The sequence below is a fragment of the Scatophagus argus genome, chromosome 2 (assembly GCF_020382885.2).
Source record: "Scatophagus argus isolate fScaArg1 chromosome 2, fScaArg1.pri, whole genome shotgun sequence".
Classification (NCBI taxonomy): Eukaryota; Metazoa; Chordata; class Actinopteri; family Scatophagidae; genus Scatophagus; species Scatophagus argus.
Window position 1 is genome coordinate 28,421,514 of NC_058494.1, and position 24,028 is coordinate 28,445,541.

At 49.2% G+C, this 24,028-nt stretch overlaps 4 protein-coding genes and 1 long non-coding RNA gene across 8 annotated transcripts; 2 read left to right on the plus strand and 3 right to left on the minus strand.

The window, feature by feature from the left end:
* Nucleotides 1-1,759: 1,759 nt before the first annotated feature.
* LOC124052854 lies at nucleotides 1,760-2,770 on the minus strand. Its single transcript, XR_006842066.1, has 3 exons — nucleotides 2,724-2,770; nucleotides 1,966-2,052; nucleotides 1,760-1,874 (listed from the first exon to the last, which is right to left on the minus strand). It is a non-coding gene; the product is annotated as an uncharacterized LOC124052854 (long non-coding RNA).
* A 98-nt stretch (nucleotides 2,771-2,868) lies between these two features.
* rrbp1b (ribosome binding protein 1b) lies at nucleotides 2,869-4,231 on the minus strand. The gene is made up of 3 exons (XM_046399375.1): nucleotides 3,948-4,231; nucleotides 3,638-3,791; nucleotides 2,869-3,498 (listed from the first exon to the last, which is right to left on the minus strand). The coding sequence occupies exons 1-3, from the start codon at nucleotides 4,061-4,063 to the stop codon at nucleotides 3,316-3,318; spliced, it is 453 nt and encodes a 150-aa protein (XP_046255331.1). The 5' UTR covers nucleotides 4,064-4,231; the 3' UTR covers nucleotides 2,869-3,315.
* Nucleotides 4,232-5,539: 1,308 nt separating this feature from the next.
* LOC124052898 (protein PET117 homolog, mitochondrial) lies at nucleotides 5,540-8,290 on the plus strand. The gene is made up of 2 exons (XM_046377681.1): nucleotides 5,540-5,728; nucleotides 8,141-8,290. The coding sequence occupies exons 1-2, from the start codon at nucleotides 5,633-5,635 to the stop codon at nucleotides 8,288-8,290; spliced, it is 246 nt and encodes an 81-aa protein (XP_046233637.1). The 5' UTR covers nucleotides 5,540-5,632.
* Nucleotides 8,291-8,416: 126 nt separating this feature from the next.
* kat14 (lysine acetyltransferase 14) lies at nucleotides 8,417-13,203 on the plus strand. The gene is made up of 10 exons (XM_046377624.1): nucleotides 8,417-8,675; nucleotides 8,779-8,900; nucleotides 9,041-9,162; nucleotides 9,679-9,851; nucleotides 9,950-10,384; nucleotides 10,478-11,073; nucleotides 11,367-11,500; nucleotides 11,651-11,826; nucleotides 11,925-12,115; nucleotides 12,772-13,203. Exons 1-10 carry the CDS (start codon nucleotides 8,417-8,419, stop codon nucleotides 12,943-12,945), a joined length of 2,382 nt encoding a protein of 793 aa, XP_046233580.1. The 3' UTR covers nucleotides 12,946-13,203.
* A 125-nt stretch (nucleotides 13,204-13,328) lies between these two features.
* dzank1 (double zinc ribbon and ankyrin repeat domains 1) lies at nucleotides 13,329-23,957 on the minus strand. 4 transcript variants are annotated; one of them, XM_046377645.1, is made up of 21 exons: nucleotides 23,774-23,957; nucleotides 23,073-23,647; nucleotides 22,286-22,433; nucleotides 21,944-22,040; nucleotides 21,745-21,808; nucleotides 21,293-21,378; nucleotides 21,114-21,184; nucleotides 20,264-20,381; nucleotides 20,015-20,128; nucleotides 19,760-19,861; nucleotides 19,293-19,415; nucleotides 18,623-18,784; nucleotides 18,346-18,544; nucleotides 18,135-18,238; nucleotides 17,803-17,886; nucleotides 17,611-17,704; nucleotides 17,225-17,286; nucleotides 17,004-17,081; nucleotides 16,794-16,921; nucleotides 16,104-16,178; nucleotides 13,329-13,993 (listed from the first exon to the last, which is right to left on the minus strand). In XM_046377645.1, the coding sequence occupies exons 2-21, from the start codon at nucleotides 23,179-23,181 to the stop codon at nucleotides 13,828-13,830; spliced, it is 2,184 nt and encodes a 727-aa protein (XP_046233601.1). In that variant the 5' UTR covers nucleotides 23,182-23,647; nucleotides 23,774-23,957; the 3' UTR covers nucleotides 13,329-13,827. The 4 variants fall into 4 exon arrangements, 3 of the variants coding, with proteins under 3 accessions (XP_046233601.1, XP_046233592.1, XP_046233609.1); XM_046377636.1 differs by having other exon boundaries at nucleotides 21,266-21,378; nucleotides 23,774-23,955; XM_046377653.1 differs by lacking the exon at nucleotides 19,760-19,861 and having other exon boundaries at nucleotides 21,266-21,378; nucleotides 23,774-23,956.
* Nucleotides 23,958-24,028: the final 71 nt, after the last annotated feature.

Here is a 24,028-nt window from a genome sequence, read left to right on the forward strand (position 1 = left end):
TGCAGCTGGGATCGCACCTGACCGCACACACTCGAGCCCAGCATGACGCCATTTCTGACGCCGAGTTCTGTCTGGACGGTTTGTGGTGAGCTGCTGCCCCATGCGGGTTCTGATGGACCACAGAGACCCAAACTCACACTGTTTAGTTCAGCACAGGCAAACAAACCGAGGAATCAGCAGAGACAAAGTCCAAACAAACCAGGAAGACAAAAGACGCGAGCGAATGACGAGCTGGCAGAGAGACAAAGACGACGCAGGAGACCAGACAGGTGAAACTGATCAGGGCGGAGTCAGCGCTCACTGGGGCAGGAGAACAAGGACAGGAAGTGCAGACTGGGAGACGCAGCTGATCCTCGACAGCTGGTGAAACTGTTGCTGGCCTTGTGGACTTTGTCCCGACTCATTCCTCTGGAACCTGAATCCCTGCGTCTGAATTGAAGACTGTGAGTTTGACTTGTCTTCTCCAAGTCGTGGTTTGGTCCTCTGTGTCTCCTCACAGTCAGATCTGATCGTGTGTGAGGTTCAGACCTGAGCGAGCTCCTCACTGCAGCTCTGGGTGAAGCTGGACTCCTCCACCTGCTTCTCCAGCTGGGCCTCCAGCAGCATCAGCTGCTCCTTCAGCTGAGACACAAACTCAACGTCAACATCCAAAACACGCCGAAAACCACCGACAAGTCGAGAGCCTGAGAGGACGCACCTGCCGAGTGTCTTCTGTCTCCGTCCTCCTCGACTTGACAGACAAAAGTCAGAATGTGAAGTCCACACATGGAACCTGTGTGTCTCACTGTCTGACTGCTTCACTGTGTGTCTCACTGTCTCACTGTGTGTCTCACTGAGTGTCTGACTGTCTCACCAAGTGCCTGACTGCTTCACTGTGTGTCTCACTGCGTGTCTCACTGCGTGTCTCAATGAGTGTCTCACTGTGTGTCTCACTGAGTGTCTGACTGCTTGTCTCACTGTCTCACTGTGTGTCTCACTGAGTGTCTGACTGCTTGTCTCACTGTGTGTCTCACTGAGTGTCTCAATGAGTGTCTCACTGAGTGTCTGACTGGCTCACCAAGTGTCTCACTGTCTCACCAAGTGTCTCACTGTCTGACTGGCTCACTGCATGTCTCACTGTGTGTCTCACTGTTTGTCTGACTGTCTCACTGTGTGTCTCACTGCATGTCTCACTGTGTGTCTCACTGTTTGTCTGACTGTCTCACTGTGTGGCTCACTGTTTGTCTCACTGCTTGTCTCACTGTCTCACTGTGTGTCTCACTGCTTGTCTCACTGCGTGTCTCACTGTTTGTCTCACAGCGTGTCTCACTGTTTGTCTGACTGTCTCACTGTGTGTCTCACTGTTTGTCTCACTGCGTGTCTCACTGTGTGTCTCACTATTTGACTGTCTCACTGTTTGTCTCACTGTCTCACTGTTTGTCTCACTGTTTGTCTGACTGTCTCACTGCGTGTCTCACTGCGTGTCTCACTGTGTGTCTCACTATGTGTCTCACTGTTTGTCTGACTGTCTCACTGCTTGTCTCACTGTGTGTCTCACTGTTTGTCTGACTGTCTCACCAAGTGCCTGACTGCTTCACTGTGTGTCTCACTGCGTGTCTCACTGCGTGTCTCACTGTGTGTCTCACTGTGTGTCTCACTATGTGTCTCACTGTTTGTCTGACTGTCTCACTGCTTGTCTCACTGTGTGTCTCACTGTTTGTCTGACTGTCTCACTGCGTGTCTCACTGCGTGTCTCACTGTGTGTCTCACTGTGTGTCTCACTGTTTGTCTGACTGTCTCACTGTTTGTCTCTGCTGTTCGGCTGCAGTCAGTTTGTCCTTCCACGCGTTTTCTTCTTCTTTGGTGTGCCGCTGCAGAGCCTGAAGCTTCGCCTCCTGTGAGACAAACAACAAAACTGGCTTCATCTTCTGACGGAAAGCAGAAGTCAACATGAGCAGAATCAGACGACTGAAAGCTGAACTTTACGGTTTCCTGCAGCAGCTTCTCGTTGTGATCGGACTCCGCCTGCAGCTCCGCCCGTTTCCTCTCGGCTTCGCTCAGCCTCCGCCGCAGCTGAGCAACGACAAAAAAACTCGTCAGACACAAACACTCGGTCAGGCACACGAGACAAAAGCTCCTGTGTCCCCTGGTCCAGGTGAGAGGAAGAGGACTTCACTCCATCATGGATCCTGTTGACGCGCTGACGACGTGTGGACGTCTCTAATTTGAATCAGTGACCCATAAGTGAGTCAGTTATTTCTGTAAACAGAACATCCCGAAACGTTTCTGAGATTCAGACTTCCTGAAAAGGTTCTCAGGTTCTAAACTTCCACAAAATCAGGTCCTTGAAAAAAGCTTCCAGCTCATAAGAAACACTGAGATTCTGAAGAAGTGTTGCGGTCCCCCTAATCCCCGAGCCTCCTGTCCATTTTGTCTTCCCGTGTTTTGCTCTCTGGCTCGCAGGCACACCCGCACTCAATCATCCAATCAAAGCGCTGCGTACATCAGACTTTTGTCTCTGCTCGGCATGTCGTGTTTTCCCGTGTCTCAGTCCTCTGGCCTCTTTCTGCTGGTCGGCTCCAGGTTGGGGTTTGAACATAAACCCTTCTGACTGTACTGGTTTTCAAAGTGAGCCTCAGTGAAGACCGTGTGAGAGTCCCTGAACATGTTTCTCAGAAGACTTTCTGCAGTTCTTATCAGTGTGTGAAACGTGTCTGTGTGAGGAGAAGGTTTTGTGTTTTTACCTCAGAGTGAGAGCTCTCTGCGTGAACAGTTCCAGCCAGGTGTCCTGAAAACACACACCTTACATAAGTCATGGATGATTAACTACATCAACACTGGCATGCTAACTGACTGAGGCTAAAGCTAACAGTTAGCCTTGTTTTCATGAGACAGTGAAGAGCTAGTTGGTCCTGATGTAATGCGACAAAGAAAAAGTTGTAGCCTGGTGCTGTTTTCATTTTTACAACATAGAAGACTTGTGATGCCTATCAGTGTTTAGCTCTCTTGGATAACCTTTGCTGGTGTTGTTAAAGTGTCAAGAGATGCTAATTTTAAAGCTTGAACGCTCTCAGTCAATGTCTCAGAGCTTTTCCTAGCTTAACCTGTAACCTGTAACTGTACGTTAACTCTAGGCTACTGCAGGCAGTTAGCAGGACATGCTAACATACTGCAAGCAGTTAGCAGGACATGCTAACATACTGCAGGCGGTTAGCAGGACATGCTAACATTACAGTACAGTACATATGCGACACACAACATGCAGTGAAACACACAGGAGCAGTGGGCTGCCACGTCAGGCGCCCGGGGAGCAATTGAGGAGGATAAGTGCCTCGCTCAAGGGCACATCAGCCAGCTGGAAGAGGGGGGAGCATTGATCAGTCGGCTGAGTTGGCTACATGCTAACAGAAACACTGACCGCTCAATCAATGCAGCAGCTTCCTGCTGCATTGATTTCAGCTGCAAACACACTTCCTCCAGCCGCCGCTGCTGAGCGCGCTCGGTGTCTGCATGGTCCAGCTGCGCAGACAGACAGAAAACAGCTGGAGCTGTCATGTTAGAAATAAGTCACTCTTCAAAGCAAGTAAGAAAGCACAAACGCAGCAGGTGAGTCTTTCTCTCATGTGACATTTCAGAGCAACAGTTCTGGATTTTGGTCCTGGACTCGGGACCGTTCTTGCTCGGCGGCAGCCATTTTGACCTCCAGGCTCTTTCTGAGCTCCTCGCAAGCTTGCAGAGCATCAGTGCGCTCGGTTAACTCCCGCTCCAGACGGGTGCAGTCCCGCCTGAGACGGACCAGCTCTTCATTCTGCCTGCAGGGTTAGGATTAGACTGGATGTTGAACTGACTGACAGGTGTCAAGTTAGGCTGGTTTTTAGAGAACTCGTTGGATAAATCCACAGTAATGGCCTCTGTGGCTCATGTTTACTTGATCACATTAGTAAGTGAACCTGCCTTGTGTGTGTTACCTGCTCTCGGCCTGGCTAGTCGCCTGGTTCAGGGCCTCTCGGAGGATGGAGTTCTCTTGCTGCAGTCGAGCCAGCTGAGCGTTGGGGCCGTTCTCCAGCTGGTCCTGCAGACTCATCTGTTCCAGTTTAAACAGCCAGTTAGCCAAACCCACCACAAAGCCTGCATTTCTTGTTAGGGTTAGTTAGCTTGTAGCCTGAAGAAAAGCGAAACCTTTGTCGTCCTTCATGCACTCTAGAGGATGAGCCCTTTGTTCCTCTAGCATGGCCCTCAGCACAAACAGGTGTTCAGACAGAACAGATACATCATGGGGATGATGCTGACATCACGTCTGCTCTCTACAGTGATTGGTCAGCTGGATGAAAGTGGGCAGGGCAACTTCTCTCTCCAGCCTTTCTTTTACTTGTGAACAATGACTTGCGACAGAAATGATTGATACGATAAATCTGTGGACTGACATAAAGACCGAGTCCATGTCCATGAGCTGCCAGAGCTGAATCAACTAAAAGCACAGATCACTCCTTTAAACGGATATATTGACCTTTTTCTGCTGATCAGTGAGTGGAGGTCAAAGTTCACCGTCAGCAAAACTCATCTGATTCAATTTTAACCCACATTCACTGAACATTTCAAACAGCCGCTTGCATTCAAAAGCTCCAACCAACCAAAGCATCAAATAATCAACACATTTTGTTGCTTCTAGTGAAGTAAATTGTCTTCCCTCAGTTGGAGTTTGAGTTGGAGTCCGACAACAGAAATCAGAAAAACATCCAGAATATAACGAAATAAATTTAACACAGTTTGAGTATCTGAAGGTCTGACACACACACACACACACACACAGCAGTTATGTACCGTAAACTTCATGCTAAACTCAGGTGAGTCACACCTGGTTTGAACCGTTCTGTCATCAGAGACAAACTGCATTAAAGAACAAACAGGCTGCATGTTTCATCCTCAATAAAATCAGTCAAACAAATTTTTCTGTCCAAACTGCACATCAGAACATCCTGCTGTTTTGAAGTCTATTTCTGATCATTTCTGAACTTTGTGACTGTCAGTCCACGTCACTGTGACAGGACGTCTGTAGTTTCAGTCAGTTGGCTCAGTTCAGCCGTCAAAGAAAAGAAATTAAAGTGAAATTAAATTCCATAAGCTCAAAAGAGTTTTTCTCACCTCAGAGGAGTCTGTCAGGCTGCAGAGTCGTGGCACTTTCTGTGAACTGGACGAGAAGCTCCGCCCACCGCCGGCAGCGCGGCTGGTGCATCATGGGAGTCTGAGTCTGTGGCTGAACGAGCTCCTGTAGCTGATCAGCACATTGTGGAGAGGGTGAGAGGGAAAGTCCAGCATCGTCCTTATTTTGGACAACATCCTCCTCTCAGACACCACTGTCAGAGAGTCCAGTTCCTCTCCCACAACATGGTGGCCTTCTTAATGATTCTATTGAGTCTGTTAGTGTCCCTCACTGAGACAACGATTTATTTATTTATTGTAAAATACAATGGAATTTAAATCACAGCATACCGTATCGTGTTGTGTAAACGCCAGAGGAGGGCGCTAATTAGGCAGTTTGTAACCCAAACGTACGAAAAGAAACAATAGTGGAGCAGAAGAAGAAGAGAAGCGGAAGCAACAGCAGCAGTGGAGCCAGTTAGTAACTGGCTAACGTAAAGCCAAGCCTAACGTGATGTCTACAGCCTCCAAGGTGGTTCTGGGAGTTTCTGTGGTTCTGACTCTGAGCACCGTGGCTGCTGTTCACCTCAAACAAGCCTGGGACAGACAGGTAAACCGGTCCGAACCGAGGCGGCCCTGCGGGAACAGAACTAACTGCAGTGCTAACAGTTAGCCGTGGAGGAGGACAGTCAGGTTTAACGGAGCTGAGAGGTCACGAGAAGTTTATCACCGACTTAATAAAATTATTTACTGTTTGATCAGGTAAAACCGACCCTGATGCATTTCGGTGTTTAAGGGACAAACTGCAATATTTTAATGTAAACCGAATTAAAACAGGTAAAATTTGAAGCAGCAGTTCAGACCGTGTCGTGCTAACAAAAGCTGTCAGAAACTTCCGGTGTAGCTTTTCAAAACAAATACAAAGAACCACAGCTAGTTATTCCCATTATCATAATTAATCATCAACTAACAAAAGCAGTATGAACCTTTTGTGTTTTGAGCAATCTTCTTATCGATTGTAGGTCAGAAAAGTCACATGCCTTCTTCGTACATTAATCTGTGTTATATCTTTGTGATCACCTTTCATTTCACACAACCCAGAGCTAATAAATCACAGAAGCGTCAGCAAACAAACCTTCCAGAATAAACTTGTAAATAAAGCACAACTCAGTTAGTCAGCCGTGACTGAAACTCTGTTAGTGTCTTAGCAGCACCACCACAACAAAAATGTAATGTTAATTCCTTAATTTAACAAACGTACACTTTATCTTAAATATCAAAGTTCTTGCAGTTATCAAGTGAGTGTTTGTGGTGTTTTGGTGAAGTTTATTTTCATCTGTAAAGTGATTGGTTCATACTGCGCTCACAGGTGTTTGAAGAATGAATCAGGTTTGTTCATGTTCATGTACTCACAGGGGGCTGCCGCCTCATTTCATAACCAAATGTGGCTGACCGATAGTCGTGCCACCCGCAAGTGTAACTTTATTTTGAAGGTCAGCATACTAAAGGAAGAGCGGTTCCTGCTGTGTGGGGACTCGACTAAGCTGACTGTGAAAACATAAGAGCTTCGTCGTTAAACCAAATGATATGAGGAGACCGTTTTAACGTGGTTTATAAAGGCCGCGTTAAACATGATGAACACATGGACCTTGACCCCAGTTTTCCTCAGGGATCGATAAAGTATTGTAACGTCCGGCCGGCCGGAAGTTGTTCAGCAAACCTTCATTTATTGAAGAACAAGTCGGTTGGTGTCGGTCGTAACCACACCAGAACAACAAAAGAAGAAGAAGAAGAATCAACTTTATTGACAGTATATATATTTTTACATACACACACTGAATTCGTCTTCTGCATTTGACCCATCCTTAGTTGAACACACACACGCAACACCCGGCAAATTACATGCAGTGAAACACACACAGGAGCAGTGGGCAGCATCAAGCGCCGGGGAGCATATTGGGGGGTTAAGTGCCTTGCTCAAGGGCACATCAGCCGGCTAATAGAGGGGGGGAGCATTTTTCACATTAATCACTCCACCACACCCAAATGTTTCCTGCCCGTCCGGTGGGGGAATCGAACCAGTGACCCTCTGATCACAAGCCGCTTCTCCAACCTCTAGGCCACGGCTGCCTCTCTGCTCCTTCTCTTTTTCATCTCCACTCTCTCTCTCCCTCTCCCTCCCTCTCTCTCTCTCTCTCTCTCTCTCTCTCTCTCTCTCCCTCTCCCTCCCTCTCTCTCTCTCTCTCTCTCTCTCTCTCTCTCTCTCCCTCTCTCTCCCTCTCCCTCCCTCTCTCTCCCTCCCTCTCTCTCCCTCTCTCTCTCTCTCTCTCCCTCCCTCTCTCTCCCTCCCTCTCTCTCTCTCTCTCTCTCTCTCTCCCTCCCTCTCCCTCTCTCTCCCTCCCTCTCTCTCCCTCTCTCTCTCTCTCTCTCCCTCCCTCTCTCTCCCTCTCTCTCCCTCTCTCTCTCTCTCTCTCTCTCCCTTCCTCTCTCTCCCTCTCTCTCCCTCTCTCTCCCTCTCTCTCTCCCTCCCTCTCCCTCTCCCTCTCTCTCTCTCTCTCTCTCTCTCTCTCTCTCTCTCTCTCTCTCTCTCTCTCTCTCTCTCAGCTCCCCCGCCCCCTCGCTCTCACGTCCAACCACACATGCATTCACAGACCGTAGGAAACCATAAAACTCCTAGCTCTCAACTCTAACATTAACATCAACCCTATCAACATTAACACCATGGGACATTCTTGCAGGGACGTTACAGTATTCTGATTCTCAAATTGGGTTGTAAAACGTTGACACACGTTACAGTGTAAGAATAAACAAAAGTCCGTCCGTCCTCGACTGTCTTTCTGCATCAGCTGATCTTTGTGTTTGCTGATGGTTAGCTAGTGTTAGCATGCTAACATGCTAAACCAGGATGGTGAATATGTTAAACGTCATGCCTGCTCAATGTTAGCATATTGGTGTTAGCATTCCAGTGTCTCAGCACTGCAGACAGACCGGACTGTTAGAATGAGTTTGTTTTGTCCTGCAGCGTCTCCACGAAGGTGTCCTCAGAGACCTGGAGCGACTGGAGAGGAAGAAGGACAATCTGAGGCTGCTGGAGGAGCAGAGGACTCTGACCAGACAGCTGGAGGAGGAGAGGCGGCGCAGAGAGACGGAGCTCCGCCCACAGGACCACTGAGACAGGTAAAGACATCAGCACACCTGTCCAAGGACAGGCAGAGGGGCTCTAATGCACGACACCACTCAAACTTAATATCACTGTGTTACCTGCACAGGTGTGTGTCGCTGTGACTGAGGGCCGGTGATGGACAGCAGCAGTGAGCAGCTGGGCGGAGGCGAGGACGAGGCCACCTGTACGTCGGCCTCTGAGGGTCTGGAGGAGGGGGAGGTGGAGGGTGAGACCCTGCTGATCGTGGAGTCGGAGGATCAGGGTTCGGTGGATCTGTCACATGACCAGAGCGGAGACTCTCTGACCAGCGACGTGGGCGAGGAGGCTGACGGAGGCTGGGCCTGCGAGGACATGTCCTTCTACTGCGACCGCTGCCACAAGTGGGTCCCTGCAGGTGAGGCAGCCAATCACAGCTCGGTTTCTCTGTTCTTGTCTGAGTTGAACACACTCGCTCACCTTTGAATGAAGGAAGCTGACCGACTGTGTTTGTTGAGCAGCTCAGCTCCGCGGCGAGCAGCCCAGCTACCTGAAAGGAGACAACTTCTTTAAATTCGTCTGCTGCGACTGCTCTGAGGACGGCAAGGAGAGCTTTGAGAGGATGAGACTCACCTGGCAGCAGGTAGGTCCCTAACGCCCCACAGCTGCCCGCCGCACGCGCGCCTGGTTCACCTGAGCCGCACCCAGAGAACAGTGAGGTTAAACAGAAACACAAACGCTTGAGTCGTGGTGTTAATCGGGTTTTTATGTCCTGTGTGTCAGGTGGTGATGTTGGCCATGTACAACTTGTCACTGGAGGGGACGGGACGTCAGGGTTACTTCAGATGGAAAGAGGACATCTGCGCTTTCATTGGGCGACACTGGAACTTCCTGCTGGGAACCAGGTGATGCAGTTTTATTTCCCTCCTCCTCTCGTCACCTGTCGGTTCCTGTTGTCTTCCTCCCGTTCATGCTCTGTAACACGAGTTAAGAACACAAGCCACAGTGAGAGCAGGGACGTCCCCCCTCTTCCTTTAAAGAGCACCTGAACACTCACCTGTTCCACCTGCACCTTCAGGTTCTCCTGCTCTCCTGTTTCAGCTCTTACTGCTTTAGTCTGATTCTGTTGTACTGAAACTTGTTGTTCTGTAAGTCGCTTTGGATGAAAGCGTCTGCTAAATGAACTGTGATGAAACTTGTTTGACATCCTGTCGTCATGTCAGTACTGGAGTGAAGCTGGACACAAGTGGTAGTTGCAGTTGAACTCCTGAACTGTCAGGAAGTCCACCTGGAGCCCAGACTCTTTGGTGGACGCGTCCTCCAGACGGCACAGACACACGTTAATATCGAGAGTGGGACATCCCGGCTTGTCCTTTCCTGCCGCCGTGTTTGACCTGCTGAGCGTCTTCCTCTCTGTGCAGGAAGAAGACGTCGACATGGTGGAGCACCGTGGCAGGCTGTCTGTCGGTCGGCAGTCCCACCTTCTTCCGCTCAGGAGCACAAGAGTTTGGTGAGCCCGGTTGGTGGAAGCTCGTCCAGAACCGGCCTCCAACTCTGAGACCCGAGGTGGACAAATCCACTACGAAGGCCAAAGGTAACGTTGACCCGCGCTCATCTGGAAGCCCTTTGGTCAAAGGTCTCATGTAATCCCTGCAGGTAAAGGACTCTGAACCTTTTGTTGCTCGTCTTCAGCCTCCAAACCTGCCGTGGATCCGATCATCACCGTGGAGGGCCTGAGGAAGCGTGGAGCCAGGAACCCTGTGGAGAACGCCATGCAGCTGAAGGAGAAACGCTCTCGCACACAGGAGGCCAAAGACATACGGCGGGCTCAGAAGGAGGCGGTGGGGGGTTACACCGACCGCAGCGCCTCCTCCACGCCGGTCAAACTGGGCGGAGGCCGTGGCGGGAGCACCGGGCGCCGCCCCGACCTCATCCTGGAGAAAGGCGAGGTCATCGATTTTTCCTCCCTCAGCTCTTCAGACCGAACGCCACTCACCAGCCCGTCACCCTCACCTTCACCCGACTTCTCTGCCCCGGGGACGCCGGCGTCCCATTCAGCAACACCCAGCCTGCTGTCGGAGGCAGACCTGATCCCTGACGCCATGCCTCCGCAGGCTCTGTTCCACGGTGAGTTAGCGCATGAGTTAACGTGTGGCTGAATAGCTTCCTGTTGTGTGCACGTGACGTTAACACTGATGGAGTGTCTCTCCGTTGCCTCAGATGATGAAGAGATGGAGACGGAGGGGATGATTGATCCAGGGATGGAGTACATCCCTCCTCCCAGCGCTAATCTTGTCGCCCGCAAGAAGCTCCGCGTTGCCCCACCTCACATTAAATGTGAAGCGGAGAGCGAGGACGACGAAGCTCGCGAACGTGAGGACGACTTTGAAGAGCCAGCAGGACAGAGTGAAGGTCCGTCTCTGTCCACTGGAGGTTGTGTTGGTGCTGGAGGACCTGAGCGTAGGAGGGCAGCGCATCCCGAGAAAGCAGACGGTGCTGACGCTGCTTCGCGGGCTCCTCGCTTCACGTTGCTCAGCCTGTACGAGGAGAAGATGCTGCTGCGACGGCTGGACGCCTGCCCTTTGGCTTTGGCCGTCACCCCGCAGGCCAAACGCCTCCACAGGAAGCTGCTGGTCCGCCAGGCCAAGAGACAGAGAGGGCTCCCGTTGCTGGACATCGATCGGGCCGTCAGTGCCGCCCTCAGCCTGGTGGGAGGGATCTACGGCGCCCAGGAGGCGGGGCCACAGGCGCAGGGTGGAGTCAGAGGGAAGTACGGCACCAACAGCCAGGAGCTGCGTATTTTGGATCGCTTCCAGGTACCTTAAACGTCAGTGCCGGTGTCATTCCCTCGTCTCGCTGATGTGTCCCGCTGGTTTACATGTTAGTTCAGGTCCTCGCATCCTGGCTCAGCAGGAAGTGGACCATTTAAGGTGCTGTGACCTCAGGACTGAACCAGAGATTCATCCTGTAGTCGAGTCGTGACCCTCAGGACGTTTTGTGTCAGTAAAATGTTCAAATGAAACCCGTCTGTGAGAGCTGTGCCTGCCTCAGGATGATGACCCGGTCGGGGTTTTGTTGGGGTGCTGAACGTTGATGTGTTTTTGTGCAGACCAACCTGTCGAGCAGAAGGGGCGTCCAGCAGCAGTCGGTGTCCTTCTGGCATCGCTTGATGGGAGCAGAGGGCAGTTTGGACCAGAGCATCAAGAGTCCATACACCTCCCGCATCCTAAAACCGTACATCAGGTAAGGATTTTCCTAAAACACTCATCCAGGTGCAGCACGTCCTGCCTCAGGTAGGCCGAGTTTGAAAACCTCCTGTCAGGTATGGAAGGTTTCAGGATGTTTTCCTCCTCTGCCCAGTGTCACAGTCTTCTTCCTGTGTTTGTTCTGCAGGAGGGATTATGAAAGTCGTCCCCTGAAGCTGAGGTTGTTGTCGGAGATCAGAGCTTACCCACACAGGAAGGACCCTGACTGGGTCCCGGAACCCAATGCCCCCATTGACTACTGCTACGTCCGCCCCAACCACATCCCCTCTGTCAACGCCATGTGTCATGACAGCTTCTGGCCAGGTAGCACACACACATGCGTGTTTACTGACACGGAACCATCCCGCCATGAATCTGTGGTCTGAACCTGCCCCGTGTCCTGCCCTGGTCTTGTCCTGTAGGCGTGGACCTGTCCGAGTGCCTGCAGTACCCCGACTTCAGTGTGGTTGTCCTCTATAAGAAAGTTGTGGTTGGCTTTGGTTTCATGGTGCCAGACGTGAAGTACAACGAGGCCTACATCTCCTTCCTGCTGGTCCATCCGGAGTGGAGGAGAGCCGGCATCGGCACCTTCATGATCTACCATCTGATTCAGGTGTGTGTGCTGCTGCTGTGGCCGTGAGTTGTCTCTAGAGGCCAGAAACAGTCTGTGTTCAGGGTCACATGTAAGGAAAGAACGTTACAATAGCAGAGTTAGTTAATGTAATGTTTGCTCAACGTTGGCTGAAGTGAGACTGAGAGATTTGAACCGTTAGAGGAGCTTTGTGTTGTTTTGGGTCTTGACCCACATGCACTTTCAGATTTTTAAATGTCAAAAAAATCTCCAAATCTGTATTTAGATTTGCAAGCATATTGAGATTTGAAAATGTGTATGTAGAGAGAAATTAAGAGCTGAGGAGTCGTGTTTTGCTGTGGGGAGTCAGCAGGACTTATTTCTGCTGCTAACTGCTGCTGACTGTAGCTGCTGTCAGCTGCACTGAGCCCAGTGAACACATCTGGACCAGGACCAAACGCAGCCTCTGAGACTGACGGTGTAGCCGTGACCCCCGCTCAGACCTCCGGAGGGGGAGGGGCCGACCGCTACCCGACCTCTCACTTCCCACAGAGGTCAGTAGGGTCACGTCAGAGTCCTGGTCCTGCTGTAAACCACCCCGGCCGTATGTTCTCTGTCCTGAGACTGGCTGCGTTCGCTGGGCTCAGCGTTGGCGGTCTGACAGGAATCTCACGCTGCGTGTTGCTGGTGTGTTTCAGACGTGTATGGGGAAAGACGTGACGCTGCACGTGTCGGCCAGTAATCCTGCCATGCTGCTTTATCAGAAGTTTGGTTTCAAAGCTGAGGAATACATCCTGGACTTCTATGATAAATATTACCCTGTGGACAGCACCGAGTGCCGCCACGCCTTCTTCCTCCGTCTGAGACGCTGAAGCGGCGACTCGCGTCCGCCTGCTGGGTGAAGGTTTGCGGCGCCCTGATGACATCAGCCATCAAACTGACGACGTTCTTCAAGAGCAGAAGAACACATCAGAGATCCTGTCTGAGATCACAGATTTCACGTCCTGCTTTCGGTTCTGCTGCCTCAAAATGTTTTGCCTGATGATGTTTTGTTTCATTCAGTTCTCAGTTTTCCACTGAATGTGTTTCTTCTGAATGTTTCAGAGCCATTAAAACCACAAAAAGTTTAACGATCAGTGTTCAGCATCAGTTTGTACACACACAGCTTCTGTTTCTGCTGCTTCACTCACTCCTTCATGCACAGGCTTCACTTTGTCCAGCAGGGTGCGCTGTGAGAAACACATGATGTTGAGTCTTAAAGACAGAGAAGGATGTTTATTTGAGCTAACGTTGGCTAAACGTTAGCTCAAATAAAACCATTTGTGTGCCCTGCAGTGGATGTGAAGCACTCAAACAGAAGTTTAACTGGAGACTGTCTCCGTCCACTCCTCATGTGTGCATGTGATGGACGGAGACAACCAGCAGGTGGAGCTGATCCTCCAGCCGGTGCCTTTGAGACTCCACAGAAGAAGAGGATGCTGTAACGAGAGGGAAAACGTGATCTCATCGTGGCATCGCAGTCTGAGCTTTTTTATGCTCAAACTGAAAACGTGGATGAAAGTTCAGTTTACGAAGCTTCTGAACCACACACACTTTGAGGCCATACATTCATAAACTTCATAACGGTTCATAAACTTTTATTATTCATCAAATAGAACAGAAGGAAGAGGGAATATGAGCATCTACTCCAAGCACATCACTACTTTATTATCAGAGAACAAAACGGTTTTTAAAAGCAGAGGTTTGTTTTGTCCCTAACAGAAAGCATCCCGGTTCAGTCTGGGTTTGCCCAGTTGGCCCAGTAAGTCCAGTCCAGTCCGAGCAGCCAGCAGAGACACCATGTCGCTGCAGCCGGAGGTCACCGCCACGTCGTACGCCGTCTGACCGCTGGCGTTCGTCCGCCTCACGCTGGCCTTACAGCTGAAAGACATGATGATGTCACAGTGACGTGTGGAAGTGGGAGGAGCTTTTGTTTTTACAGTATTTTATTTCTGCTTCTCAGGTAAGAAAAGGTAAGCAAGAACGTAGTTTGATGATGTGAATGGGATCATGGGATTCATCTTCACTGTACCACCACTGATGAAACCACTGACACATTTAAAGATGGCTGACGGGTCTCCACTCCTCCCACTAGTGATGGGACGAGCGACACTGGTGCATCAGCACTGTGCCGAGAGCTCAAGAGGGAAACCTCGTATCGGTGCGTGTATTGCTTTAAGAAAGAATCACGTGACCGATACAGGAACTGTATCGTTTGGATGTGCCGCGCCAAAGTGTGTTTATCAGGAAACAAACTGTATCAACATGTCGTGGGTTTGTCGGATGGAGTTTTGCTTGATCATGGATCGTTCTAGGAAGTTTTCCCCGGTGTGGAATAATTTTGATCTCGTGACGCCAAACAAGGTAAATCTTTTTCTCCTTTGAGCACTGTTTACTGTTATATACTATTTTTTTACGGTGGCGCATTGCACTCACTTTATCACTTTATCAAGTGAATGACCTCTGATACATATGATAGTCAGTTAAAGAGCCTTACAGTTGCTTTATTCATGTTATCATGTAATTATGAGATCCTGATCTCGTAATCATGAGATAGGGTGTCTATTTTTTTAACAAGTGATCCCAGATTTAAAAAGAATGGATTTGTTAGTCAGCAAAAGGCAAGTGAAGCGGTGAAGAGACTGCAGTCAGAATGTGCAGAAGAAATAAGGAGCCAAGAGCCTGACCCAAGAGAAGAAGAGCCTAGCTCTTCACATGGGTCAGAACCCAGTTCAGGTATGAAAATACATTTCTGTGGCACTTTGTCCTGTGATAATAAACTAATGATTAACTATTTTTTAGGGCACAATCTCTGGAAAACTTTAGATATGGAGGTTGCAGAGACCCAGAAGACGACGAACGCAACAGCTGACTCCATTATTGAAGTCCAGCGCTACCTGGCAGAAACAAACACACCCAGAAACCAAGATCCTTTACAATATTGGAAATGGAACCAGAAAATATACCCACATCTTTATCAGCTTGCACTTAAAACTCTCTGCTCACCATCATCGTCTGTACCATGCGAAAGAGTATTTTCTAAGGCTGGGGAGCTGGTGTGTAAGAGGAGAAATCACCTTGGAGCAAAGACACTCCAAAAACTTTTGTTTCTCAATAAAAATTCATAAACTAATCACTTTTTTGTCTTTTATTTCATATGATTTAACAGTTAAGTTGACAAATGTGCACATAAGTTAAAAATTGTAACTCTGAATTTTTACTCTAATTTGCTATATTTTACATACCAACTCAGTTTTAGCATTTGCACAAACAAGGAATTTCTTTACCTGCAATGATTTTATAACTACTGCAGGGGTCACTATTGGGTGACCAACACAGTATCAATACAGTGCCGACACAGTTTGTTTAGTGTGTCAATACACTCCTTGAGGTATCATCGTCCCATCACTACCTCCCACTGTACATTGTGAAGCTAAAATAACCCTGAAATGAGCGTGTCTTCTTGTACTGGTGATGTCATTTGGAGCCACAAACCAAAGTGATCAGTTTATAGTTTGGCTCGTGTCACATCTGCTAACATGGAGGGGGAGGAGCTTATGAGCTGTACTGCAGCCAGCCACCAGGGGGCGTCCAGGTGTTTTGGGGTGCTCTCGTGTTGGAGCCCCCCCAAAAGTCTGAAAACTTGTGGAAGCCAAGATCATGTTGGAGATATGTGATTTTTACAGGCCAGCTTTGAATACGTGTGTGTGTGTGTGTGTGTGTGTGTGTGTGTGTGTGTGCGTATTCCTGCAGTTGTGGAGACAGAAATCTGTTTGTGAGGACCTGCCGTACTTATGGGGACAAAATATTAGGGTGAAGCGTTGCTTTAAGGTCAGCCTGAGGTTAGGATTAGGTCAGTAATGTTTATCGTTATGGTTACGTGGGGGTTAAGCCTCCAGGAAATGAATGGAAGTCTGCGTAACGTCCCCAAAAGTGATGGAAACACGACTGTGTGTGTGTGTGTGTGTGTGTTCGTACAGGTGTTCCATACCTGAGCAGGACCTGGGCACACTGCAGACCTTCAGAGCCCAGAGCAGCAGCTTCATGCAGAGCTGAGTTCTTCATCCTGAGGAGGAGGAGGGTCCACGTTAGACTGAACTCATCTTTAACAGGATGTTGTGATTGACAGCTGAGTGAGTCTGAAGGTGAGCAGTGAAATCAGGTGTCTGGTTTCTCTCTGCTCATAGAAAACTGACAGGAAAACCAGCAAAGGCGAACTGAACGTGATGCTTGTCTTATTTGTCTCGGGACATGAATGAACCAACTCTCAGTGCATCATGGGAGAGCGGGACCATGGAGCTAAGGCTGCGCTGTGATTGGCTGAAAAGCTGCTGAGGTAAACAGGACTTCACTCTGTTGCATCTGGTAAAGTCAGACGAGGTGATGACGTTAGTTCATGTCACATTAGCTGAGACGTGTGTCCTTCCTGGACACTGAACCGTCTGTGCAGGGTCTTCACACGAACTGAACTTCACTCGTGGGTCTCAGACTACGATACGAGCTCCACTGCTAACGCTGCTGTGGAGACAGCTTGTCGTCAGAGAGACTTGTTGATGTTGACATCAAACCCTCAGAGATGAGATGCATGAAGAGACACGTTGGGTTTGTGATATGACAGGAGGCAGAATAATGAAGTGATTTCAGGTCTGTTATGTCCACAGTCTGCTGTTTGTCTTCTTACTGTCTGGACTGTTGGTCCACATCAGCTCCACGCTGAACCAAAACAGGAAGTGCATCGTGGTGACCGTTCACCACAGCAACTGCCAGAGCATGTTGGCCATCTCTACTGCAGCAGGCGGGGTCCGCCCCCTGGTGGTTAACATGAGAACAGACAGACCAGTGAGACCAGGACATCCAGAGGAGGCTGCTGATTGGCTGCAGAGGCACATACCTGATCCAGGAGCTCCTGGATGACACTGACATCACCTCGACCTGGACCCAACTCCCTCAGCAGCTGAATGTCCTTTGCCTGGAACCAGGAGGACCAATGAGGGACAAGCTTTCATTTCTGACTGAACAGGAAGTCAATCAGCAGCATTCAGGGGAGCTTAGATTAAAAGTCAAGAACTTTCTCAAGTTTCTGCTTCTTCTGTTAAATGATCAGTGTCTTACTAAAGGTTTGGGTCTCGGGTTGGGTTTGGAAGGCTTCATCACACCTGCAGAACGATCACTTCCTGTCAGACACACAAACAAAAGCAGGAGCAGGAGCTGACTGAATTCACACACATACTTTTTGTGCCATTAACAAGCTAATTCACGATTAATGAGTTGTTAGCATGGAGAGCTAACGACCTTTAGTAGCGCGTCAGTACCTCTGCTGAGTGTCATGTTGTGACCAAACTTCTAACAGCATGAATGATACAAGGACCTTCAGTGTTTCATGATTTATGACTGGACTCCCTGACAGCAGAAGACCTGCATGAAGACACCAGCAGCATCAGGATGCGTGCTGTCCACCACATGCTCGGAGGACCGTTGTGTTAGCTTTTGGGTCTTACTGAGACTGCTGCTGTCTGCAGATCGCTCCGTCACGCTGCTCAGAGTCTCGGTCCCACCTGCAGTCGCTCCAACAGCACCAGCTGCTGGATCCACCTGAGACCACCCACACTGTCAGTCAACACTTTATCTACCATACAAGAAACAGATAAGAATGAGTTTACTCCCTGAATAAAAGATCATGTGATGCAGACCGGTTTCTCTTCCTGTCCCGCCGACACGAAGCTGATGGTCAGACTGACTTCGTGGCGATCTTCCTGTATCACAGCAGAAACCATCTGAAGGAGAGCAGGAACACAACACGTCACCGTCGCCTGATCAGGTGACCTCGCCTGGAAACCCACAGGTGCTGTACAGCAGGCGTGACCCTTTCCGAGACACCTGGAGTCTGAACAGGTGTCTTAAAAGAATCCTGTCATTCAGGAAGTACTTTACTTTTTTCATTTCATTTAAGCATTAGGTAATCCCACAGGTGATGTCTGTGTTGTGCAGGTGAGGTGAAGGTGAGATGTGAGGTGTGATGTACCCGGCCCAGGCGAGGCTCTCCCAGCAGAGCCCTGAAGGGGGCGTTGTTCTGAGTGTAACTCCTGAGGTGAGCACATATATGATCCAGCTGCTTCCTCCAGTAACCTGAGGACATGGACGGATTAAGAGACAACAGGTCCCCTGGACTTTCCTGCCGGGTTGTGTGTAGCAGTTGCGTGCAGTATCAGCAATAGTGTCAGTATCAGTTTTACCTCTGCCCGGGCTGATGGCGGTCAGTAGCGGTTGGCGGTCTCTGGTTGCCTGCTGTCTGCTGAGTTGCAGCACCCTCTGTTGCTCCTTCTTCTGCAGCTCAGTGGCTGATGGGTAAAAGAGTCCTACAGTCTGTGTGTACTGCTCTGCTGTGGGCGTGGTCAGCCTCTTCACAGGGGCGGGGTCATAAGAGGGCGTGGCCTGTCAGGTGGTATCATGGGAAGTTGAGAACAGCCAGTTTAATGTGTGCTATGATATGATGTCAGTGTTGGATCATACCTGGTTGGTGGCGGTGCCTCCAACAGGTGGTGTGATGTCACTATAGGATGTGGGCGGGGCTGGAGCTTTGAGGAAGACGCCGCAGGCTGCGCAGTAGAAGGCGTATGGGTGTCCACTGGCTCCACATCGCCAACAGATCACACAGCTGGCTGCATGACCGGGCTGGAGGTACACACATCACATCACTACATTTCCCACAGTGCTTCACTCTCCAGACTAGCTTAGCCAAAACACTAGAAGCACAAAGTAACTGCTCGACAAACTTCATCAGAAACACAAAATACAACTAAAGAAGACCTGAACTGATACAACTGACAAGACAAACTTTAAATTCAATAAATCAAAAGTTAGTTGTAGCAACACTGATGCTACCATCAAGTAAAATATGATTTTTTGCTTTGGGTGATGCTAACTTTTATTGAATCATGAGTGTGTAAGAGGAAAGCGTTTGTGCTATCAATTGATGGAATAATGAGTAATCTTTAGTTAGCCAGTTAGCTTCTGAACTCAGCTATGCTAAAAACAGTAAGCCGGTGGTGTAGCATCTGATTTTAGTTCAGTCATTCTTTGTTTTTATTGTGAACATGTGGACTGCGTTTTGGAGGTCTGCTACGAGGCTACACAGCTCATTTAAATACACCCACACAGGTGTCCTCAGGTGTGACTTCACCTTTGAGCCGCACCAGTCGCAGTATCTGGCATCATGGTGGTTTACACGTTTACATGTGGAGCAGGACAACATCCTTCTGTCGGCTGACGGGACAGAGGGGGCGCTGTTCCCAACACACACTGCCTGCAGCCAAACACACACACACACACACACACACACCAGTCAATCTGCAGAGAAATCAGCTAAAACTGTGTGTGTGTCACAGTGCGTCTGTGTGTACGTGTTTTTATGATCTCATGGGGACAAAAACCCACGTGGGGACTCACCTACCTTATGGGGACAAAATGCAAGTCCCCATGAGGAAATGAATAACTCTTAGGGTGCAGACTTGGTTTAAGGTTAGGGTTAGGTCAGGTCAGGGTAAAGGTCAAAGGTCAGGGTTAGGCAAGTTATGGTTTTGGTTTGAGTAAGTCTGCAGGAAATGAATGTGAGTCTGTGTAATGTCCTCATTAGACATGAAAACCTACACTGTGTGTGTGTGTCACCGGCTGCAGGCGGCTCTCGCAGGTCAGACAGCTGGAGATGTGAGCTGGATTTCCACTTCCACAGCAAACACACACCACATGATCCTACACACACACACACAGTCAGTCAGTCACACAAACAAACGTCTTCTGCTTCAGCTGCAGTTTATTGTGTCGCACTGAGCTTCATAAACGTCCTGATCATGTTGGCATGTAAAATATTTACAGTGTAAACAAAAGCTGTGTGTGTGCGTGCACCTGCAGTGTGTGGCTGGACTGTGGCTGTAGCTGTGGATGGATGGGGGCCTCACAGGTAAAGCAGGTGTGAGTGTTGACAGGAACCACAGTGTTACAGAACACACAGCAAACCACCTGACAAAACACACACACACACACACAGAGTGAGTCATTTGATTGGAAACCAATGAGAACATGATTGTTTCCCGGGGAGCAGGACTGCATTTGGCTGCTGGATGACAGGTGAGCAGTCAGGTGTGGGTGCAGTACCTGTCCTCCCTCAGCAGGGGGCAGCCTCTGCTCAGGTAATGTGGGAACCACAGCTCCACACTGAGCACAGAACCGAGCAAATGGATCTGAGGGACGAAAACTCAGACACTGAGCACACCTGGACACACAGACAGACAGACAAAGACAGAGAGAGAAGACAGACAGACAGAGATAAAGACAGTTTTTCAATTTCCAGTTCAGTTCAATTTCCCTCAGGATCAATAAAGTAACTATCTATCTATCTATCCATCTGTCAGTAAGGCTTGAATTTAAAGCTGCCTCATCTGATTTTGGTCATGTCTACGTCATAAAGCCAAAAGTATGTGGACAACCACATGTGAGTGGTCTCAGTTTGACCCAGTGGACGCCTGTCCTCTCTGAGACAAGCTCCTCTCCTGTTGGGAGTTCATGTACCTCTTTGTCTTCGTCTCTTTGTTCAGTCGTGTTTGAGCCTCAGACTGGAATAATTCGGCTATGAATGTTCACCGATTTAGAAACTAATGTATTTTAAAACAAAGTGCATCTCATTGTTTTCCTGATGACTCTTCATGTCAATGGGTGTCTCACAGTCTCACTGTCTCACAGTCTCACTGTCTCACTGTCTCAGTGTCCCGGTGTCTCACAGTCTCAGTGTCTCAGTGTCTCACAGTCTCACTGTCTCACTGTCTCAGTGTCCCGGTGTCTCACAGTCTCAGTGTCTCACTGTCTCAGTGTTTCATGTGACTGAAATGTTTAAGCTGTCCACATACCTTTGGCCATGTAGTTTTTTTTCTATGAAAAAGTGTAAAAATGAAATGAACAGAATGAAAAGGATTTCAGTGACGTGGTTTTTAATCATCTCAGTTCGTACCGCAGGAAGTCGGTCTCTCGGTTGATTCGGGACATCTGCGTGCTGTTCAGCTGTTTTAGTACACCTGAACTCTGACAGACAGGAAACAAAACAAAATAAAAGTCAGCAAAGACACATTTGGGCGTGACAGCGAGGCCTGGCGAGCTGCTTACCGCCGACAGGGAAAGGTGGGATCCCACCTGGGCAGCAGAGCTCGCAGAGCGCAGTCGACCATTCAGAAAACGAGGACCTGATTGAAGAGAGGCTTTTCCCATGATTCTCGGCTCTGAAGACAAATAACAGGACAATGAAGGGGCGTCCCTCTGATGTGTCTCAGCATCAGGAGACATCAGTTAGTTTGTGATAGGACGAGAATGTTTGAATGATTAGCATCTTGGCCTGGTTAGCATCTCGTTGCCTGTCTGGTCCACCAAACCCAGCTGACAGAGGAGCTCGTTAGCCCGCAACATGTTGATTTGTACCTTTTCTGGAGCTAAGCTAACAGTTTTGTGCTAAGCTAGACTGAAGACGTGGACCTGCCTGGAAGGTGAGACCAGCAAAGACAGAGAACATGTGGTATTAGTACTGTGGTGTACTAATACCACATGGAGAATATGCTGTGTGTGTTTGAAAACAGAAACTCAGAACAGACCTGGAGGCCTCAGTGAAGAACCAGCAGAGTTCTCAGCAGAACCTGAGGTTCCTTCAGATGGACCCTGAAAGGAAAACTGATGGATGTGAAAGGAGACACTTTAACCAACCCTCAGGACATCAGTACCAACGTGTAGCAGGTGCAGGGAGACCTGGGGCTGATGGGAAATGTAGTGTGGAAGCACTGTGCGATTGATTACCTGCTGCAGGAAGTTCTCCTCGTTCTCCTCTCTGTTGTTTGAATCAGCAGGTTCAACCGTGAACACCTTTGTTACTGTAGAGCTTTCTCTGCCGTCGCTACAGACAGACAGACAGACAGACAGACAGACAGGTTTGGAAACAGCGAAGACAAACCAGGGTGTCTGCATGTCGCTGTGTAATAAATCGTCTGTCTGTACGAGATCCGTTTTACTTTGCTTTGTCATGTAGTCTGGTGCAAGAAGTGCAGAGTCACAGGTTGTACCGAGCTGCTGAAGCCAGTGGAGCAGAGGCCGGACGTGTTCCTCCTCAGAGTTTGACGGTCTTGTCAGGTGAGCACTTACCTGGTGACGGCTACAGCTCTGACAGGCACTCGACCAGCAGGCAGCAGGATCGGCCCGCTGAACCTCCTGCCGCGGCCCGCAGACCCCCGCTGGTCGGCTGCCGGCCGCGATCCATCCAGAGTGTAAAAGATGTGCACCCCAGGAGTGTCTGCGGAGTCAAACACACCCGTCAACACATCTGTACACACACCTGTACACACACCTGTCAACACAATGCAGGGTTAAGTACCAGCAGTGATATCACAGTGTAGAAATACTCTGCTGAAGTCCTACATTTAAAATCTGACCTAATTGAAAGTTCAAAAAAAAAATTAATTAAAAAACAATTACAAGCTAAATATATTTAAGATACTCAAAGTAACAGTACTCCAAAGTGTAGTACATCGTGTTCCTGTGCTGTGTCAGAGGGTCAAACATCTGAGCTTCATCTCCTCATGTGTTTGGAGTCCGGCGGTCCGGGGAGAAGGACCTCCAAACAGGTTCCTGAGCTCACACAGACAGCCTGTCAACTCATCCCAGAGGCCTTTTAGCTGAAGGAGGAGGAGGATTTTCATCTTCATCCTTCAGTTTATCACAGACACATCTTCACTTCCTGAAGCTGGTACAGGAAGTGTTAGCTGGTGATACCTTACTGCCCTCCATCAGTGTGCCAGCTTCCTGGAGCTGATGGAGGGCAGTAAAAATACAACAGTGGAGTAGAAGTTTTAAGTCACCTAAAGTAGAAATACTCAAGTAGAGCACAAGTGAATTTGTACTTCAGTAAAGACAGACAGGCGAGTGTTTGTACCTGACTGCAGGGAGACGGGTGTGTTGGTGTCGATGTGGCTCTTGGCTTTGTGGGTCTGCGGGTGGATGATGGGAATGATGAGTGGAGCTGACACTGCTCCCGCTGCCATGACGACAGCCGTCTGTGCGCCCGTCAAAGGTGGAACAGGAAGTAATCAGATCATTTACGTTCTCTGCTGCGAGTCAAAGTCCTGCGTTCAGAAGCAGCCAGGTGCAGCCTATTTAAAGAAGAAGCAGTAACTGTGTGGACATGTTATGAATAACGCCGTCTCTTCAGGCCTTCAGGGTTCTCGGCTTAGTTTTGTTGTAGGACAGTTCGTCAGGGTGCAGCTGTGGCCCAACCTGAGCCACAGTAAAACACCTGAGAGGCTGTGCAGCGTACAGCAGAACCCCAGACGGTTCTCAGGGACGGTACTGGATCAGTGCGTGTAGTTACCAGCACGGTCCGTCAGCCAGTCCGTCAGTCTGACCGTCTGCTGGAGAAAACACTTTGTACTGTCGGCCTGTTGCTGTGTTGAGAGGTTGTAACAGCACAGACGAGCACTGTTTCACCCGCACCCGCCCGTGCGGGATAAGCTGGAATAAAAAGCAAAGTCACGTATGTCAAAATTCAAAGCAGAACTTCAACAATAAACAAACTGCGCATGTCCGTCTCAAGTACAACAGAATTGACATTCAATAATGAATACATTTTCTTCTTACTTCAGATTAGAATTCAGGTCAAAAAGGTGGGAGTTTCCACAAACTGCTGCTCGAGTCCAGCGGCTGTGTACGGAAGCGTCCCCATAGCAACGACCTCTGCCCAGCGCGCATGCGCTCGTTTCAAATTGGCAGCGGGGGGCAGGGCTGATAGAAAACCCGTATATTATCTGCAAAGGTACAAATGCTTTAAAATAATAATAAAAAGAACAAGTAGAACAGAAAACATCGTTTAAATAACACGACATGACTTCATAA

What these genes read in the sequence shown, in the direction of transcription:
- dzank1 (XM_046377636.1), bottom strand. Translation starts at nt 23,181, where the DNA reads ATGGCAGCGGGAGCAGTGTCAGCTCCACTCATCATTCCCATCATCCAC. An exon ending in AGTCCAGCCACACACTGCAG is followed by an intron (nt 19,862 to 20,014) that starts GTGCACGCACAC and finishes GTGTGTGTGTAG; the next exon opens with GATCATGTGGTGTGTGTTTG. An exon ending in GCGACTGGTGCGGCTCAAAG is followed by an intron (nt 18,785 to 19,292) that starts GTGAAGTCACAC and finishes GTGTACCTCCAG; the next exon opens with CCCGGTCATGCAGCCAGCTG.
- kat14 (XM_046377624.1), top strand. Translation starts at nt 8,417, where the DNA reads ATGGACAGCAGCAGTGAGCAGCTGGGCGGAGGCGAGGACGAGGCCACC. An exon ending in TCATGACAGCTTCTGGCCAG is followed by an intron (nt 11,827 to 11,924) that starts GTAGCACACACA and finishes CTTGTCCTGTAG; the next exon opens with GCGTGGACCTGTCCGAGTGC. An exon ending in TGATCTACCATCTGATTCAG is followed by an intron (nt 12,116 to 12,771) that starts GTGTGTGTGCTG and finishes GGTGTGTTTCAG; the next exon opens with ACGTGTATGGGGAAAGACGT.
- rrbp1b (XM_046399375.1), bottom strand. Translation starts at nt 4,063, where the DNA reads ATGAGTCTGCAGGACCAGCTGGAGAACGGCCCCAACGCTCAGCTGGCT. An exon ending in ACTAGCCAGGCCGAGAGCAG is followed by an intron (nt 3,792 to 3,947) that starts GTAACACACACA and finishes CTAACCCTGCAG; the next exon opens with GCAGAATGAAGAGCTGGTCC. An exon ending in AAGAACGGTCCCGAGTCCAG is followed by an intron (nt 3,499 to 3,637) that starts GACCAAAATCCA and finishes CTGTCTGCGCAG; the next exon opens with CTGGACCATGCAGACACCGA.
- LOC124052898 (XM_046377681.1), top strand. Translation starts at nt 5,633, where the DNA reads ATGTCTACAGCCTCCAAGGTGGTTCTGGGAGTTTCTGTGGTTCTGACT. An exon ending in AACAAGCCTGGGACAGACAG is followed by an intron (nt 5,729 to 8,140) that starts GTAAACCGGTCC and finishes TTTGTCCTGCAG; the next exon opens with CGTCTCCACGAAGGTGTCCT.